General features: G+C 41.9%; 1 protein-coding gene across 1 annotated transcript in view; it reads left to right on the top strand.

The window, feature by feature from the left end:
• The window catches only part of LOC117365453 (thioredoxin-like), a 44,603-nt gene extending 30,171 nt beyond the window's left edge, over positions 1-14,432 (top strand). Inside the window, exons 3-5 of the mRNA XM_033955954.1 lie at positions 796-855; positions 9,210-9,275; positions 13,764-14,432. Coding sequence (XP_033811845.1) covers positions 796-855; positions 9,210-9,275; positions 13,764-13,829 — 192 coding nt within the window. The 3' untranslated portion in view covers positions 13,830-14,432. The remainder of the gene's footprint in view (positions 1-795; positions 856-9,209; positions 9,276-13,763) is intronic.
• The last annotated feature ends 6,809 nt before the right edge of the window (positions 14,433-21,241 follow it).

The raw sequence follows: 21,241 nt of genomic DNA on the forward strand, positions 1-21,241 counted from the left end.
CCCGCCTGCCCAATCGATTCTAGTGTTTAGCCAGCTCTCTCCCTTCTCCTCACCTTAGTTTGTAGATTTTCTTTTTCGGCGACCCGCATGCTATCAGAGAGCCACGCACCCGCCGCTGCTCAGTTTCGATCTTCTGCTCTGACGCAACCGGAAACAGGAAGTTGCAGCAGAGCAGAAGATTGAACACTGAGCAGCCGCGCGTGTGCGGCTCTTTGGGAAAGCGTGCAGGTCCTGCCCATTGGATTGTCATTTAAAGTACAGGTTTGTGTGGGGGTGGTGTCAGGGGTTTGGGGGTATCAGCGGTGTAGGGGGTAGTGTGTTGGGGGCTTGGGGGTATCGGGGTAGGGTGTCAGGGTGAGGTGTCAGGGATGGGTGAAAGACACCTCATGTGCGGCTGCGCTATTGATTGTCTCTGCCCCTTTGTACCATGTCTGTGCATAAATGAAAGATTTTCTGTTCTTGCTACTGTTAATCTGGTACCCTGCAGGAGCTATAAATTCATAAGATATATATGTGCGTTAGTCGGAGGATAGAAAGAGTAAGGATTCTGAAGCTGCATGAAAGGGAAGACTCCTGCTGCTGGCTTGTCTTGTTTCTTGGTTTTTCTATTTCATCTATAATCCAGAGGTGGTCAGATGCCAAGCTTTCTCTGTGATGGCGAAAAGGAAACCGAGCTTTAGATAAAATGCCTTCTGAACAATTAGTTCTTTGTTGTGACCAATTTCAACTGTATTATTCTGTTCTAGACAAGCTAACATCTCAAAATTGATTAATCACATTTTTTTTTTCCTTTAGCACTTGTGTGAGAAGTATCCAGATATTTTGTTCCTGAAAGTTGATGTAGACGAAGTGGACGTAAGTTATCAGTTACTAAGAGGATAATTTTATAACATGATGCCTGGTCCATGAAGGCCCCGTCTTAGTGGTGGCGCCAGCTCTCTCCACCCCCCACCCCCACACACTACACTCATGCCTTCCCTTCCCTGCCCCTCATACCTCTTTGATTCCTCACCAGCCTGGCTCCCTCTGAAATCAATTCTGGGTCGCAGGGCCAAGAAATGACATCATAGGGAAATATTTAAAGAGGTGTGGGGGTGGGAAGGGATGACGTGAGAATGGCGTGTGGGTCATGGAAGGGAGTGGGAGGCAGAGAGGAGAGCATGGGGGGAAGGTTTGCCTCCTACCCTTGCTACGCTACTGTCTGGGGGTTTACTTTTGGTGGAGCAGAGTGAAAACTAATGCTCCATCTAAGAATTGGCCAGGTACATGCAAATTTTTTCTCATGTGAGCAACAAGTTCTAAAAACCAACAATTTTTCAGATTTGCAAGTATTTTTGTGAGCGACTGTGCAAAATCTGTGAGTGACGTTCCTAGAACATATGAGCGATTGCTCATATGCTCAGCTTAGAGGGAACATAGGTGGAGACACAAAGTACACGCATACCCCTGTATTAAAAAAAGGATCAGAGCTTGGCTTGCTAGAAAATAGACGTGTGATTCAGTTGCTTTCTCTCTCCCTGCTTGTCATCTATATCTAGTCCGAATCAAAATCAATTTTTTCATTGATTTCCTGTGGAAAAATATTTGGGATATGACTTGAACTGAACTGAACATGTCTTCAAGTAGGTAGGTTTGTGCAGAAGCAGTAGTACTGTTGGGATCTGCTAAACGGTTGAAGCATGATCCTCTTACACTGTCAAAAATTCCCCTGCCTAAAGATTCTGCTAAACTGATTGAGCAGGTAAGCTTTGATTTAACCGCGATAAAAGAATTGTTAAAAGAGACAACAGTCCAACTCAGTGTAGTCATGGATGAACTTTGTAATTTGGCACAGCAGATGTCCAGCTGTAATGTTCGTATGGAGCAGTTGGAAACTCAAATGTCAGGGGCTGAAGATATACTTTTACAGTGTAAGGCAGATCACGAAAACATAGCCCAGCTAACCCGGGAGCTTGAAGAGTTGAGCAATAGGAGTAGACAGAATAATATCTGTATTTTGGGTTTGCCAGAAGGTTTGGAGGGTGCTAATCGAATTGATTTTATAATGTATTTAATACTGGAAGTTCTTTCACTACAATTTGAACACCCTCTTGAAATAGAAAGAGCTCATCATCTTCCCTCGAGAGCTCCACATAATCAGCTGGGTCCAAACCCAGTAATATTAAAGTTGCTGAGGTTTCAGCAAGTCCTGGAAATTTTATCAGCTGCAAAAAGGGCAAAACATATAAAATGGAAAGAATCACGTCTCATATTTCTCCCGGATTTCGCTAAGCAAACCGCCATGCTAAGGAAAAACTTTTTACAGCTGAGGCTGAAGTTAAGAGAAATTGGGGTGAAGTACAGGCTAATGTATCCTGCTATAATGAAAGTAACTTTTAATAATAGGACAAGTCATTATCAGGATCCTGTTAAATTGGAAGAATTTATAAATAATGAGCGAAGTAGGATGAATTAAAATCGTTCCTGGAATGTTAATAGTTAATATCGATGACAGTTGGTAGGGGCGGTTGATTCTATCAGACTCTTCAGATTGTATAATAAGTTCAATTTCTTTTCAATTATTTAAAATGGTTACAACTAGCTCATCTAGGTATAAAATTAATACAGCTTCATTTTAAGGATGGACTTGGCAGTAGCAGAAGTGAAATGATTGGCTTAGTATGCTGTGTTAACGTCTGGAACCTGACATCACCTCAAGATAAAGGAGTCAGTTTATAAATCCTAACGTTTGTCAGTGCTGTGGATTATAATATGGCTGACTGTAGCATTACATCTGTTGAGCTGTTTCAGCGAGGGTTGGTGATTTGATCTCAGTAAATAAGGGAGCTGATATGGAAGGAAGTTGCATTGAATTGCATGAGGTGGTTCACTGTGGGGAAAAGTGATTACAGCGAGAATTAGGTACAGAGTGTTACCCGGATAAAAAATGACAGTGCCACTTCCGGTATGGACAAGGAAGATAAACAGCAGTGAATGCATCGTTTTCAATTTTCAACTTCTCAGGTCGAGGATTTCATATGCTGAGTGAAAGAAGACAGTTCCTAAATTCAATAACTGCAGGGTTTAACTATGGAAGAAAACAGCAGTAAGATGATTGAACAAACTCATCAAGGGTTCGTGGTTTAATCTCAGCGAGTAAAGGAGTTGATATGGACAGAAATGACATTGAATTGCTTGCAGTGGTTCACTCTAGGGAAATGTGTTTTGCAGCGATAATTGGAAACACTGTGTTAACCAGGATAAAGAATAACAGTGTCGCTTCTGGTATGGACAAGGAAGAAAGCAGCAGTGAATGCATCGTTCTCAATATTTTAACTTCCCTGGGCGAGGATTTCTTATGCTGAATAAAAGAGAAGCCAGTTCCTAAATTCAATAATTGCAGGGCTTAACTATGGAAGAAAGCAGCAGTGAGGTGATTGAGCAAGCTCATTTTTGGAATTACATGATTCTTAGGGAGAGTCAGTTGGAGATTTTTGTTAGATTCTATATTATTCTGGTAATAATCTGAGAAGAGGGTGATTTTATGGGTGTTCTAATGAATTTTCTAATGAAATATTATTATCATTATTTTTTCCATATTTATTCCGTATTTATTTAATTCTGCATATTATAAGATTAGCCAAGGTGTATTGGTAATAGCAGGTTGTTTTCCCTTTGGTAGGGATTTTCTAATAGGATATATTGCTCTATGAAAAAGCTAACCTTATTTATATTAAATTACATTTTTATAATATTATATTTTTAAAAGGGTAAGATTTCCCTATTTTCTTCATGATATCTATGAATTTTTGGGATATTTAGTTGTAAATTAAGGATAAGTGGGAAAAGTTTGAGGGGAAGGTATAGTTTATGTTAGGTTTTCCTTGACTCTAACGGCCTCTTTTACAAAGCTGCGCAGCAACAGCCCCGAAGTCCTTTAAATCTCTATGGGCTTTGGGGCCTTTAGCGCAGCACAGCCGCAAGCGCAGCTTTGTAAAAGAGGCCGTAAATTAATTACTTGGAGGGGCATAATCGAAAGGGACGTCTAAGTCCGTTTACGTCCATCTCGCAAATTGTCCAAAGTTAAAAAGAGCCTAAAGACACATTTTCAAAAGACGTCCAACTCTTTGTTACTTTCGAAAATCGTGTAATTATACATCATGCCGATCTGATCGTCCAAGCCGCTAAATCGTCCATCTTTATACCACATTTCCGTCCAACTTTCTGTCCAAGTCCAAAACGCCTAGAACAAGCCCTGTTGGACGTGGGAAGGGTCTGCAAAGTGATGGATTGAACACCCAGACATGCCACCTAAATAGTGGGGTACCTTATAGGGCACTGCTGTGAACTTCACAAAAAGGGTGCCATGGCTTTTCCTCCCTACAGCTCCCTTATAGGTCATGGTAAGCCCCTAAACCACCTCCAGAATCCCCTAGACCCACTTATCTACCACCCCAATAGCCCTTATGGCTGCAGAAGCCACTTATATGCCAGTAAAAAAGGGTTTTGGGGTGTATAGAGCAGTGCACATGTTTAAGTATCAATGCAGTGATTACAGGGGCTTATGGGCATGGGTCCTCCTCTCTATGGGTCCCTAACCCACCCCCAAGACAACTTAAGCTGCTGAACGACTAGGCTTTCCTATGCCAGGCGATGATGGTCTGGAGGCTGAAATTTAAAGTTGTGAATAAAATTTTTATGGGGGTGGGGGGGTTGGTGATCACTGGGGTAGTGTGTGCGGGTCTGTGTTATGTGTTTGCAGTGTTTATCTAGTGAGTTTAGGTGGGTTTTTGTGACTTAGACCATGTTTTACATGGTCTAAGTCACAACGTCCAAGTTCCGTTGATCCTGGGCTGTATAACTTTCGGTTATACATGCTGTATGACTAAGTCTAAGCCAGCCCATGTCCCGCCCAACTCCCACTCTCGACACGCCTCCCGAAACGCCCCGTTTAGCTGTGGATGTTGAGCGGCACTATGAAGGCCTAGGTCGTTTAGAAATACGTCCAAAACCCGTTTTTATTTTTGGTGCTTGGACGTTTTTGAGAAATGTTCGTCCAAGTGCTGACTTAGGCCGGTTTTTAGATGTTTTTTCTCTTTCGATTATGAGCCCCTTGGTGTTTAAAAAAAATTTTTTTTCAATACAAATTTGAGTGTAAGGGCCAGGTATATTTTTGGAGATATTTGTTTTATAGGGTCACTATATTAGAAATGACTATAGATGGTTTTAATATTAATATTACTTATAAATCTAAGTTGATATGGATAGCATAATTTTTGCGGTTAGATACTAGGGAAATGATTTATAGTTAATGGTCTTTTCCTCTTCTTAGATTTATTATTCATACTTATATTCATAATAGGGATAGCAGAGTTTAGCTTCTTTATGGCATAGTCATGTTTTAACAGTGACATATTACTGAAGGAGGGTTTATAATTGTTTATGAATTCAGTATTAATTATTTATTTAGGAATTAATAATAAGTTTTAATTGATTAATTGGAGTTTTTTTAGTATATATTTAATATATATTGGATGTTGATTACATGACATATAATTGTAAAATGTATAGAGGCTTCATATGAAAATGTTCATTATCAATTGATTGATTTATTATTGATTGTGACTTACTGGAATATTTTAATGTTTTTGAATGGATTTTGTTTCAGGAATGGCATGGGAGGGGGAGGGTTGGGTTACGGGTCTATTAATTCGATCTAAGTTCGCATGTTATTAGGGGGGTAGGGAGGGTTTTGAGGGTGTTAGGGTTCCTGGATGTGTGGGGGTTTTATATTAGTTATTTTGAACAGGGCAAACTAGTGTATTTCATTGGTATGATATTCTTTATTTATGAAATTACTTTAAAAAATTATTCTATAAATGTTAATGGTCTCGACCATCCTGTTAAGAGGAAAATAAGCATCAGTAATGAGATGTACAGTGTCAGCATCTATGAGACAAACTTGTTTTTTTCTCTTACATAGAATTTTCTGGACCTCTATTCGTTTACAAAAGTTAAATAGTTCTAAGTCTAATAAATGCTGGCATTGTCACCTTGATATAGGGACACTAGATAATTTGTTATTCTATTGTCCCTTAATACTTAGATTTTGGAGATCCATATGGGGTCAAATCAATATGAAATTGGAAGTTTCACTGTCATTATCATATGATGTAGTGTTGTTTGGAACATTATTAATGCCCAAGAGTCCAATCAATGCAAATAAGAATAGATTACTGCTCATCATGACATGAATTGCTATGCAGCTAATTGCGAAAAACTGGAAAAATTGGGATAACATAAATTATAATTTTTGGTGGTAAACCTTATGCCAATTTTATAAGTTTGAATGCACGAATTCGTTACAATTGGGACATTATAACAAATTCAAAGAAATTTGGGATCCATTAGCAAAATTTTGTTTGACTTGATCATTAGTATTACCCTTTGATTTCTGTATGAGTGTCATACATATCCAGGAAGAGTGGGGCGGGGGAGGGGGGGTGATATGTACTTATTATATCATTTGATTGTAATGAGTGCTGTTTATTGTATCAATTCTTTTGTTAACCTGTTGCACTTTGTGTTGGCTTTTAAAACGAATAAAGAATTATAACCTGAAAAAAGGGATGTTTAACAGACTAAGAATGTTATAATGCCTCTGATCGCTCCATGGTGCGAGCTAATGTGGAGTATTGTATTCAGTTCAGGTCGCCTTATCTTAAGAAAGATATAACGGAACTAGAAAAAGTTCAAAAAAGAGCAACCAAGATGATAAAGCGAATGGAATTCCTCTTGTATGAGTTAAAACTAAAGAGGTTAGGGCTCTTCAGCTTGAAAAAGAGAAGGCTGAGGGGAGATATGATTAAAGTCTACAAAATTCTGAGTGGTGTAGGATGGGTACAAGTGGATCGATTTTTCACTCTGCCAAAAATTACAAAGACTAGGGGACACTTGATGAATAGGAGGAAATATTTTTTTCACGCAGAGAATAGTTAAGTTTTGGAATGTGTTGCCAGAAGTTGTGGTAAGAGCGGATAGCATAGCTGATTTTAAGAATGGTTTGGATGATTTCCTGGAGGAAAAGTCCATAGTCTGTTATTGAGAAAGACATGGGGGAAGCCATTGCTTGCCCTGGATTGGTAGCATGGAATGTTGCTACTTCTTGGGTTTTAGCCAGGTACTAGAAACCTTGATTGGCCACCGTGAGAACAGGCTACTAGGCTTGATGGACCATTGGTCTGACCCAGGAAGGCTATTCTTATGTTGTGTGCGCAATCTGTGCACATTGATGATTTGTACATGCAACTTAATTGTTAAATAAGCCAATCCACACCAATAATTGCCAATTAGCAAGCAATTGTTGACACTATTTAGAATTTACATGTAAATTCTAGTGCGTGAACCTCAAAAGGTGGCATGGCAAGGGTAAGGGCATGAGCGTGTCATGGGCATTCCTAAAAGTTAGGTGAACTGTTATAGAATATGCCCAACCTGTGTACAACATAGGCATAGGCGTATAGCCTAAATAGGTGGCTATGTGGCTTCTCAGTCTAGATGATCTGTTATAAATGACACTCTGTGTCTTTCTGCCTACATATTACACATGTGTAACCCAAGCCAATTTTGTAAGAGACTAAGCACATGTAAAGGCCATTTTATCAACAAGAAAGAAGCAGGTATAACACAAAATCAGGGTCTTAGGCTCCTTCCCATTGTATTCCTGGATACACCGGGAAGGGGAAGGCCTGCCATTCTGATGAGGCGGGCCTGCCAGCCAGAAGTAGGCACCCCTCTGGCCGGCCTTGCTTTTAAAGGTCTGGGGTGTCTGGGTGGGCTTTGGGGGTGGTGGGTTGGGGTTTCAGGGAGGGGTGCTGGCAGGAGGGAGTGGGCTGACTTGCATTGGGGTTCGGGGGGCTCCCTGCCATGGATGCTCAGCTAATAGCGGCAGGGAGTTTTCCTTGCCACAGTTAGTTTAGCAGCCACGTCTAATTGAAATGTAGGCCAGCATTTCAATGGCCTACATTTCAGGTGCCTATTGCAGCCCTAGGGAGACACCTAGGTCAACTTTTCTCTTTTAGATGAACAGCATAAATAAGTTATGCACTTAAAATTAACACTGTTATCTGTTTAAACAGGCTGACCTACAATCCGCTTAAAGCTACAATATATGGATAAATTACCGTATTTTCACGCATATAACGCGCGCGTTATACACGATTTTACAAACCGTGCATAACTGTGTGCGTTATACGTGTGAGCGCGTTTTACAACTTTTTTTTTTCAATCCGATCGGCATCCCCCCCTGCGAACCGGCATCCTCCCCCCGCTCGCATCACCCCCCCTCCCCCGCGATCCTACATCCCCCCCAGCACCGCAAAACATCTCTTACCTGATTGGGCACTGGCACCAGCACCAATGCACAGGACGTGCCAGTGCCAGTGCCCGAAGATCCTCCCTCATTGGTTTGGGCTGGGCTGGGTGGTGCGGTGCGGGAGAGATCCTCCTTCTTCCTGCGCTGGGCTGGACTAGGCTTTGAGCATTTGCTCAAAGATTATCTCGGAGATTATCTCGGAGAGAGCGAGACCAGAAGGCTTTGAGCATGCGCAAATGCTCAAAGCCTAGTCCAGCCCGGCGCAGGAAGAAGGAGGATCTCTCCCGCACCGCACCGCCCAGCCCAGCCCAGCCCAAACCAACGAGGGAGGATCTTCGGGCACGGGCACTGGCACGTCCTGTGCATTGGTGCTGGTGCCGGTGCCCAATCGGGTAAGAGATGTTTTGCGGTGCTGGGGGGGATGTAGGATCGCGGGGGGGGGGGGTGATGCGAGCGGGGGGGAGGGAGGATGCCGGTTCGCAGGGGGGATGCCGATCGGATTGAAAAAAAAAAGTTGTAAAACGCGGGTAAGCGAGCGGGGGGGAGGATACCGGTTCGGAGTAGGCAGGAGGTGATTTTAGCATGCGCGGTATACGCGTGTGCGCGCTATATTAAATTTTTTTTACATAAATTTGTTTTCCCCGCGCGCTATACCTGTGTACGCGTTTTACACGGGTGCGCGGTATATGGGTGAAAATACGGTACTTTGATATCTTTCAAGTGGTAGCTCCTTTAACTCTTTACAAATCACAGCTCCATGTAATTCTAAATTGCTGTAGAAGAGCATGATGGCTCTAGGAAAAGCTTGCACAACACTGCATTGTTTTCTTTTTCTTACTTATGTGTCTCTTTGTAGGACTTGGCTTCTTCCTGTGGAATCCGAGCAATGCCGACATTCGTTTTCTACAAAAAGGGCAAAAAGGTATGAGCACAAATAATTGATTAATAATGATAAATATAGAATTACTTTTCATCTGTCATTTATTTAACCAGGTGCCTATAGGTGTACGAGTGATATCAAATTTCTAAGGAGTAATTTGTGTGCCTATTGTCAGCATAACTATGGGCATACAATTATGCATGTAGGTGTAACTTGTATCCAAATTATTTTATAAGATAACACACATACGGTAAGTGCTGAATCTGCCCATCACTCACATCCAGGATCATCTATGCCAAGCCTGCAGAAAAGTACATATGAGGGTAATGCTATTAAGGCGGAGTATTTGGGGCCTACATAAGAATTGCCATACGGGGACAGACTGATGGTCCATCAAGTCCAGTATTCTGTTTCCAACAGTAGTCAACCCAGGACCCAAGTGCCTATCTAGTAAAACAGATTCTATGCTGCTTTTCCTAGGAATAAGCAGTGGATTTCCCCCTAGTCTCTATAATGGCCTATGAACTTCTCTTTTAGGAAATTATCCAACCTTTTTTTAAACCCTGCTATACTAACTGATTTCACCACATTCTGCAGCAACGAATTCCAGAGCTTAATTACACATTGTATGAAGAAATATTTTCTCTAGTTTGTTTTAAATCTAATACTTAGGGCTCCTTTTATCAAGGTGCGCTACGGGGGTTAGCGCGTCGGACATTTCATCACGCGCTAACCCCCGCGGCACACCAAAAAACTAACGCCTCGTCAATGGAGGCATTAGCGACTAGTGCGGCAGGCGGTTGAACGCGCGGTATTCCGTGTGTTAACCGCCTACCGCAGCTTGATAAAAAGAGCCCTTAATAGCTTCATCACATACTCCCTAGTCCTTTTTTTTTTAAGTTCAGTAAGTTTTATTGAAGTTTTATAAATAACAAAAACATGAAGAAATGTATAGTATGCAAGTAATACATAAATGTTCATGTAGGAGAGATGCAATTATATGGATGAAGGCACAATTTCATGAACAGAATGTACAACATATCCCATTAATCTAAAGGGATGGGGAATGAAAGTAAAAAGGGAGAAATAAACATGTCTTGATACATCATAGAGGAAAAGAAAGGTAACAACTGTATACTGTGCATTAACGAGAAACATTATGTTGTGTTGCATCGCTATCACAGAATAAAGAAACTAGATGGTTAATTCATATCATATCCATAGTCTAGGCAGAATGATGTCAAAAGGAAACCAATAAACTAAACTAGTTTGTTAGTTTCTGAGGACAAGCCAACATGTTGAATTAGCGGTCCCCAAAACCTATCAAAGTTATGCAACCGGCCAGACCTTTCAGCTGCAATTCTTTCATATTTAACTGTCAAACATACAGTGTTCCACCAGTTATCATAGCTTACATTATCTAGATTTTTCCAATTGGTGAGTATGGTTTTGATAGCAATGAGAATAAGTATATGGATTAGACAATCAGATTCTCTAGAAAAAAGGTCAGGACAAACAATACTTCCCATAATAATAGATTGATAGGTATGCGGTAAGGATATCTGAAGCAGGCTATTAATATCAGCAAGTACTCTAGTCCAGAAGGTATGAAGCAACGGACATTCAAATAACATATGTCTAAGCGTGCCCTGTGAAGAATCACAGGACCAACATTTATCCGATGTATTATGCTGGAAACGAGCCAATCTGCTTGGGGTCCAATAAGCCCTATGCATTAAGAATAAGGAAGTTTGGAGAAAGGCCGCAGCTTTACATATGTTATGTGTACGAGACCACAGATATTCCCAGTTATTGTCACTCAAAGTAATTTGTAGATCGTGTGCCCATTTATGTTCTGTTTCGTGTGGACGTTGCACTTTGTGGAGGCGAATGAACTGAAACCATTTAGAGGCTTCTTTTTTACAGCTCGCCATTGATTGATCCCTAGTCCTAGTATTTTTGGAAAGAGTAAACAAGCGATTCACACCTATCCTTTCCATTCCACTCATTATTTTATAGACCTCTATCATATGACCCCTGAGCCGTGTCTTCTCCAAGCTGAAGAGCCCTAGCCGCTTTAGCCTTTCCTCATAGGGAAGTCGTACTGTCCCTTTTATCATTTTTGTCGCCCATCTCTGTACCTTTTCTAATTCCGCTATATCTTTTTTGAGATATGGCGACCAGAACTGCACACAGCATCTATTTTTCTTACCGAATGCTAGTGTAAAAGGTCAAAAATATGCTTGTTCTCTAGGTGTCAGCACTTACTCTAGCTATACAGCTGGCATATAGTTTCATAAGCTATATACTATACCAGTGTTTCTCAACTCGGTCCTGGAGTATCCCCTTGCCATTCAGGTTTTCAGGATATCTACAATGAATATGCATAAACTTGATTTGCAAATACAACAATAAACTCACTCCATTCACAAAGTCAGCTGTGTAACCAAACCACTGTTTAACCAGCGAAAGAAAAAGCCTCAGAACAATGGAGAGGTGAACCCATCCATACATTAAAGGCAAAATAACTTTCACTAATAGTTAAGTGAAGCAAGGTAAAAGCCTGGAAAAATACCAATCACTAATAGGGCCTCAAGCAGGCTATCCTTAAAACATGAAAAAAAGCTTTTTTTTTGTAAAGATAAGCAAGTAGACAAATCTGAACAAAAGTGGAGATTAAACCTCCTACTCGCTATTCAACGGCATCCTCCACTACGGGTTGACACAGGAAAGGCAGTGCTGCAGCATGGCGTTAACAACCGCACGGGGGACCAATTGAAATCAACAAACATCCAAAAGGACTGCCCTGTGGAAAACTGGCCAATCAAGGCATAGAGAACAGGTTCATTCCTAATATAGAGTGAAAAAACTGGTGAATGAAACGTCTTAATTTAAAGGGCTCGATAGGCAGACTTAAAGGGCAACCTGCAACAACGTGTAATACAACCCCCTAATAAAAGTAGAACCAATCAATGCTGGCATTAAGTCTGTTTGGGTGGTCGGCATGGAGTGTGAAAATCCAAAGTTGCTCTTTTCGTTGTAAAAGAAGCCGCCTGCCACCACCCCTCACATTTTTTAGGGATGTGATCCAGAACCGAGCAGCGCAGTTGGAAAAAAAATCATGATTGTGCAAACTGCAGTGTTGTTCCAGGGTGGCACTAATAACACCCCTCTTAAGAGCGCTCTTGTGTTCATTCAAATGTAAACGCAGTGGGCGTGAAGTCTGGCCCACAAAGACCAACTTGCAAGGACACAGGATGCAGTAGACAACATAATCAGATTCACAAGTAGTGGTAAATTTTAAATTATACAATTGCGGCAGGAAGATTTCCTTGCTGCGATCAGTTTAGCTGCCACGTCTAATTGAAATGTGGGCCTATCGCAGCCCTAGGGCGACGCCTAGGGCCACTTAAGCTGGCCTAAGGCCACTTCTGGGTAAAACCACGCCCACGCCCAGCCTTGGACGAGTTTAAGGGCTCCTTTTACTAAGCTGCGGTAGCGATTGTAGCACGCGCTGAAGATTAGCGTGCGCTAACCCCCGCGCTACGTGGAAAATACTAACGCCAGCTCTAAGCAGGCGTTAGCGTCTAGCGTGTGGGGCATTGTAGCGCGTGCTAAAACCGATAGCGCAGCTTAATAAAAGGAGCCCTAAGTGTCTCTATGCGTCTCCTTCAACTGTAGACAGATGTCTACAGTGTAGGCAGCCTGCCTCGGGTTGTTTTTTGGGTTTTTTTTTTTAGAAAACATGCGGCCCTTAATTCTCCATTATCCCAGGTACAAAAAAACTCAGATTCTGAGCCCACTAGGGAAAGAGAAAGTACCTGAATATAAGGTGTGCATCTACTGCTAGTACTATTAATGATTTCTATAGTGCTACCAGACTTAAGCAGCGCTGTACAGAGTCAGGAAGGAGACAGTCCATGCTCAATGGAGCTTACAATTAAATGGACAAGACAGACAAACAGGATGCCATGGATACAGTTGGAGAATGGTTAATCTGCTAGCTAGGGCAGTGGGGAGTAGGGTTATGGATTGAAAGTTACATCAAAAAAGTGGGTTTTCAGTGTGCTTTTAAACAAGGAAAGGGGCTTGGCGAACAAACTCAGGTAGCTTATTCTAGGCATAAGGGGCTAGATGAAAGTAGTGCTATAGAAATAATTAGTATTAGTAATAATACTTCCAAACTCCCCAGAAGGAATTTATATACTGAGTCATTATATACGTACATAGTCTCATCTGCAGATATTACCATGCAACAGATGGCAGGCTATATCCTATTATATAAATTCTTGCTAATTTTTTTAGCCTATGTGTTGTCCAGGCTGTCTTGTCTTTGGCATTTTTTTATATAATTTACTGTCAAATATAAGAACCCAAATATTTATCTCCCCATTACTCTGCAGTACTCTGTAGAGAATCCAGTCTCCTCCAGAACCCAATAGCTATTTGAATCCTGCCATACGTGGACAAGTGTACAAACCAAAATCGGGTTTAAGGTGATTTCTTTCTTTCTTTCTTTCTTGTTTTTAGGTAGCTGAAGTGAAGGGGGCTGACAAAGAACAGCTGAAGACCAAGATTGAGAAGCTAAAATCTTGAAATGACTAGATTTCATAGAACGATGTAAATAACTTATCTATTACTTATCTATCACCGATTACTTATAACAGTGTCTCGCAAACCTCTGGAAGCCATGACAAACTAAATCCTGTGCCGCGGTTGGAGGGCATCCGGAATTGCACAGATGTCGATGTGATGATATCATGCGCATGTGTGATGTCATCATGGTGACATCCATGCATGTGCGAAGGACCTCCAGATGGGGTCCTGAGCCACCATTGGGGCGGGGGAGGGGGGAGGGGGTGCTGCAAGAGGAGAGGCGTGTAGAGCAGGAGAGCTGCTAGCACCAGCTGACTGCCTGCAGAACATACCTCTCGCCGTGAGAGGCACATCCTCTAAGCAGTCAGCCGGCACCTCTCCTCCTTGCCGGCGTCTCGCGGCATACCCAGAATCTCACCATGGCACACTAGTGTGCTGCGGCACACAGTTTGCAATGCACTGGTTTATAACTCAGATTATGTGTTTAAATTGTGAATTTTAGAACTTAGTATTCATGAATACAATAAAGTTGTATGTATAAAATATAGCCGTTTTGATTTCTGTATGTTTAAAGGAAGTCAGTTTTATGAAATAAAGGCCTGACAAACATATTAAAGAGGTAATGATATGGGTCAAAATGGGATTGGCCGAGGAAAAATCTGACAAATCACTACTGGTAGAAACGAAAAAATTTTCTAATCCGCAAGTTTTCCAGATCAGGTGTTTAGTTTCTAAGGCTCCCCTCCTTCCCTCATCGTAAAACAAAATTCTTTCTCTCTCTTTCTCACAACTCATTTTGGGGCACTTCTTCTAAAGTGCATTCGGCACTCAACACACAATTGACACATGGAAACAGGCCACTGCAGGGATTAGGAAGTGGTTTGTCTGTTTCCACATGTTAAACCACATATTGAATTTTTCTGCTAGTGGGCATGGAAGCAGTAACTGGCTAGTGTGTTAACTTAGCTCTGCATTGGTTGGTTAGCATGCAGTGACATGGGACCAATTACCGCCTCAAAAATAGAAGGCGGGAAGTTCTGCGGCATTAACTGGGAACAGATAAGAATGTTAATGCAGTACCTTAAAAAAAATATATTGGAAATGCCCCTTTAGTTTTCGGTTTGCTACATGTTAAAATCATGCATTATAGCACGTTAAGTTGAAAACCTAATTCTTTTTTAGTGGAAGGGCTCCTTTGTTTTCTACAGTTAAATTAATTAACGTAAAACAAATTTTATTTTTTTGCAATACAAACAAAAATCAACAATGACAAAGATAAACCAAGTAGAAACCAGTATTACAAAAAGACCTAAAATAACCTCCCTCAACACCCTCCCATCCACCCTCTGACAGTTAAATTAATTAAATACTGCAGTTAAGCATATAAAAATGCAAAGACTGCTATGGTTCTGCATTGTGAAAAAACCAGAGACCTGGTGGCTCTTCCAAACTACTAGACTCTGACTTGTGAATACCCCCACCATTTCCCTAGTCCAACCAATGAACCAGGTGAAGAAAAGAGGTGGTTCAGTGAGGATTCTGCATTTACCTAAAGGTGTAAGTTTGAATGGGTTGGAAACAGGAGGGAGAACAGATTGGAGAAGCAATAGACACAAAAGGGGATCCTTATTCTGAGAAGTAGGAGAGGAAGTCAGGATCTAGAAAAATAGAGAGATGGACAGTGATGCTTCAGTTTACGGTAAACAAACTCGGAGAGGACAGCAACAGGAGTCTCAGAAGAGTTGAGATTCCTGAAGAAGCTGTGCTTGAAGAGTAGAAAACCTAGGAACATATCCTGGCCTGGATTTTCTGGCCCATGTCCATCTATACCCCATTCGACTGGGTGACCGTGGACTTCGTGGGTCCATTAGATAGAACAACAGGAGGCAACAAGTACATTTAAGTCATTTTGGATTATGCCACAAACTACCCAGAGGCCATTGCTCTGAGTAATATGGAGATTACCACTGTGGCCAGTCCTCTATGAGAAGACTTCTCCTATATAGAGATCTCTATTAAGATGCTGACTGATCAAGGCCCACTTTTATATCCTGAGTCATGAAAGAAGTGGGTGCTCTGCTAAAAATTAAGACCTTGCAGACATCAGTATATCATCCACAAGCTCTCTGGTGGAACACTTTAATAAGACTCTCAAGCAAATGCTGAGGAGGCATGTGCCGAAGGATGGGAAAAACTGGGACACCCTGCTCCCATATATACTGCTTGCTGTCCAAGAGGTGCCCATAATAGATCCCAGAAGCTCATAGACATGCAGTAGCAAAAGAAATAGCTGAGATGCTAGATTTGGGAGTTATTTAAGAATTTTCCAGTAATTGGTTGTCATCCACTGTGCTGGTACCTAAACCAGATGGAAGCCTCATGGTCTGCATTGACTTCTGTAAAGTGAATGCTCTCTCCAAACTGGAGGCTTGCTAAAGGTTGATGAACTCATTGAGAGGCTGGAGAAAGCCCAGTTCATTTTGACCCTAGACCTGACCAAAAGATATTGGCAGGTGCCCCTCACTCCTGTTGCCAAGGAGACGATAGCTTTTTCAATGCCCCAAGGTCTATTCCAGTTCAGGGTATTATCCTTTGGCCTGCTTAGGGCTCCAGCTACCTTCCAATGCCTTGTCAATTTGTCTGATTAAGCCACATGGTGACTATGCAGCTGCTTACTTGGACTACATTGTCATCTGCAGTAAAGACTGGAGAATACATCTCATCCAGGTAGAAGTAGTACTGAATAGTTAATAGATTGCTGAACTGACAGTGAATCCTAAAAAAGTGCTTTCTGGAAGGACAAGAGGTCTAATATCTGGAGTACTCAATCAGAAGAGGACAAATGAGATCCCAGGTCTGGAAGTAATTACACAGGTGCCAGTACCCCAGACCAAGAAGCAGGTATAAGCCTTCCTGGTAGAGAATGACATGGGGACAAAGTATGTCCTCATCCCTGCCTCACCCCCCTCCCTGTGAGCTGTGTCTTTGTACCCGCCCTGTCCTCATCTTCACAAGCTGCAATCACATGATTTTATATTTAAATCTTTTTATTAAAGTATAAAACAGGACAATATTCTGTACAACTGTTGTTTATAAATCACAGAGTCTTCTATTTCAATCTGTCCTTGGTACAACCTTCCCAAAGATTCAGTTGCTGTGTTTTTACATCATCTGGGAAGGCAGCTGGATTGTCTTTCAGATATGGATGTAGGAGAGAACTAACACTATGCAGTCAATGAAAAGGAAAATATATGTCTATTAAATGTTGGAAACATTCCTTGATGCCAGCAACAATGAATTAATCTGTTGCAGTAATAGTAAGATACTTGAGCAACTGGGCATGTGATGGAAAGACTTTGCAGATGTAGGAGTCTGATCAGCAGGCAAAACTCTTGCCACATTAAAGGCAGAAAAGATGCAAATGATGTCATTTAACAGTGTTTCATTTAAATTCAAAAGCAGCTTCTGCATTTTTTTAAATCATTGAATTCTGTTGCCAGTTGTCTAAGATGTGTTAAGTTTTCACATACTGATACTAGCATTTTATATAGTCACTAGTGTTTAAGCCCTTTACATTAACGGGTGCTAGAATATATGTTTGTCTGTCATTCTTTCTGTGTCTCTCCCTGCCCCTGTCTCTTTCTTCATTTCTTTGTGTCTCTCTCCCTCCCGCTGTCTATCTTTCTATCCATCTCCCTCCCACTGTCTGTCTTTCTTTCTGTCTGTCTCTTTCCCTGGACCCCTTTGTCTGTCTGTCTTTCTGTCTCTCTCCCTGCCCGCTGTCTTTCTGTGTGTCTGTCTTTCATTCTCGTGCGCTGCCTGCCTGGCTTTCTGTCTCTCTCCATGGCCCCCTTCTGTCTCCCCCCCAAAGCAAACCAAGATTGCTCCCTGGCCCCCCTTTCCCTCTCCCCCTTCCCTGTGTAGCAGCAGCAGCAGCATTCCCCCCCTTCCCTGTGCACCCAACCCTTGCCTGCTCCCCCTTTCCTGCAGTAGCCCTACCGTGTTTAACTTCAAAGAAAAGCGCTGCACCACGCTGTTGCTGGCCTCGGCGTCTTCTGTCCACTGTGGCCAGCCCTAGCAGAAACAGGAAATTGTCAGAGGGGGGGCCACAGTGGAGAGCAGACGACGAGGCCAGCGGCAGCACGGCACAGTGCTTTTCTATGAAGTTAAATGCTGCAGGTGGGTGAGCAGGCGAGAGGGAGGAGGGGGAGAAGTAGATGCTGGCAGGGGGCGCATGTGCCCCCCATACCAAATCAGCAGCGGCAGTGGTTTATCTGGCGGTGAGTGAAGGTAGGAAGAGGGAGTCGCCGGTGTGTTCCCTGCCTTCGTGTTCAAAAATAGAATTCGGCACGGACCTAGAGACCACGGTCGCAGGGAACACGCTGTCCTAAGTGCGCATGCGCACTTAGGGTTTTATTATAGAGGATGTGAAAAAATTAGGACACCCCATGAAATATTCAGTTCTTTCTTAAGAAATGTTCACATATCGATGTCAAATCTTTTTTAAAATTTATCTCTGGAAAAGAAAGTGATGCAATTGCAGGTAAACAACAAAAATTTTCCTTGATTTACTCATGAAACAAAAGATATCCACAAAAATGTATATTCTAACTGATGACTAAATTAGGACACCCTACACCTTAATAGCTAGTGTTACCCCCTTTGGCTGAAATAGTTGCAGTGAGACACTTCTTGTAACCATCTACCAATCTCTGACATCGGTCTGAGGAAAGTTTGGCCCACTCCTCAATGCAGAATTCTTTCAGCTGTGAGATGTTTGAGGGGTTTCTTGCATGTACAGCCTGCGTCAAATCGCCTCACAGCATCTCAATGGGATTAAGATCAGGGCTTTGACTCGGCCATTCCAGGACTGTACATTTCTTAGTTTACTGGTATGTTTTGGGTAATTGTTGTGTTGCAGGGTCCAGTTCCACTTCAGCTTTAATTTTCTTAAAGATGGTCTCACATGTTCCTCAAGCACCCTGTGATACATGGTAGAATTCATGGTGGATTCTATGATGGTGAGCTGGCCAGGTCCTGCTGCAGCAAAGCATCCCCAAACCATGACACTTCCACCTCCATGCTTCACAGTTGGTATGTGGTTCTTTTCCTGAAATGATATATTTGGTGTACGCCAAACATGTCCTCTTATCTGGTATCCAAATATGGGATTAAGTGACTTGCCCAGGGTCACAAGGAGCAGCATGGGATTTAAACCCATAACCTCAGGGTGCTGAGGCTGTAACCCCTACAGGGCTTTATCTGCCATTATCTGCTATGTTACTATTAAACAAAGAAACATGAGGACAGATAAAGGCCAAATAGCCCATCTAGTCTGCCCATCCTCAGTAACCATTATCTCTTTCTCTCCCTGAGAAATCCCACATGCCTGTCCTAGGCGCTCTTGAATTCAGACACAGTCTCTGTTTCTACCACCTCTTCCAGGAGACTGTTCCACGCATCTACCACCCTTTCCGTAAAAAAGTATTTTCGCAGATTACTCCGGACCCTTTCGCCTCTTAATTTCATCCTATGCCCTCTCATTGAAGAGTTTCCTTTCAAATGAAAGAGACTCGACTCAAGACATTTATATTAGGTATAGGTATTTAAATGTCTCTATCATATCTCCCCTCTCCCGCCTTTCCTCCAAAGTATACAGATTGAGATCTTTAAGTCTGTCCCCATGCGCCTTATCACGAAGACCACACACCATCTTAGCAGCCTTCCGCTGGACCAACTCCATCCTTTTTATATCTTTTTGAAGGTGCGGCCTCCAGAATTGTACACAATTTTTAAATGAGGTCTCACCAGAGTCTTATACAGAGGCATCAATACCTCCTGTTTCCTACTGGCCATACCTCTCCCTATGCAACCTAGCATCCTTCTAGCTTTTGCCGTCACCTTTTCAACCTGTTTGGCCAGCTTAAGATCATCACATACAATCACACCCAAGTCCTGCTCTTCCGTCGTGCACATAAGTTCTTCACCCTCTAAACTGTACCGTTCCCTCTGGTTTTTGCAGCCCAAATGCATGACCTTGTATTTCTTAGCATTAAATTTTAGCTACCAAATTTCAGACCACTCTTCAAGCTTTGCCAGGTCTTTCTTCATGTTATTCACACCATCCGACATTGCAGATTTTGGTATCATCCGCAAAGAGGCAAATCTTACCCGACAACCCTTCAGCAATATCGTTTATAAAAATGTTAAAAAGAACAGGCCCAAGAACAGAACCTTGAGGCACACCACTGGTAACATCCCTTTCCTCAGAGCATCTCCATTGATCACTACCCTATGTCACCTTCCACTCAACCAGTTCCTTACCCAGCCCATCACTTTGGGACCCATCCTGAGGGCACTCAGTTTATTTATCAGACGTCTGTGTGGAACACTGTTAAAGGTTTTGCTAAAATCTAAATACACCACATCTAGCGCACATCCTCTATCCAATTCTCTGGTCACCCAGTCATAGAAATTGATCAGATTTGTCTGACAAGACCTACCTCTAGTGAATCCATGTTGCCTCCAGTCCTGTAATTCACAGGATTCCAGAAACTTGACCATTCTTATGCATTTTTATCATTATTGTACTATTTAGTGCCACATCTATCCCATTTTTTTGTTTTGCTCACACTTTTTGATTCTGGGGTCTCCTTGCAGATTGAGTTCTCTTCCAAGATATTGGGAATTCTCACAGATTCCTCTCTTACTTTTAAGAATCAAATAAACTCTCTTGTCAAGAAGTACTTTTTAGCTTTCAAATGTTGAGGAAGGTCAGAGCTCTTTTTCACCAACACTTTTCTGTCCTGGTCCAATCTATCAAATTATCCCGGTTAGATTATTGTAATGCTATTTATCTTGGCGTAACAAAGACCTGCCTCCAAAGACTACAATTGATACAAAATACCGCCGCAAAATTAATCTTTGGCAAAAGTAGATTTGACCATGTGTCTCCTTTGCTTCTAAACCTTCATTGGCTTCCGGTCCATCTCAGGATTCACTTTAAATGTGCATGTATTACTTTTAAAATTCTATGTCTTATTTATTCCTCTTGTCCCTTTATTATGGAATGCCTATAGATTCTCCTATGCAAGAGGAACCCAACAACTCAAACTCTCCCTTCCTTCAGCAAAAGGAATTAAAGGAATCAAGAATTTCAGTCAATCCTTGGTCTTCAAATTATCTCAACTATGGAACGAGCTTCCACTTATCCTAAGGGGTCCTGGTCCTTTCAACTTTTTCGAAAATCATTAAAAACTATTTTATTTGCTGATCACTTCGGAAATCAACCATACTAATATTTTATGTCTGTTATTTTCTTTTTCCATGTATTATTTTTAGTTTCTGTTAACCGAGTCGAGCTTCACTTTGGTTGAAGACCCGGTATACGAAGCTAAGTTTTAATTTAGTTT

The sequence above is a fragment of the Geotrypetes seraphini genome, chromosome 1 (genome assembly GCF_902459505.1).
Source record: "Geotrypetes seraphini chromosome 1, aGeoSer1.1, whole genome shotgun sequence".
NCBI lineage: Eukaryota > Metazoa > Chordata > Amphibia > Gymnophiona > Dermophiidae > Geotrypetes > Geotrypetes seraphini.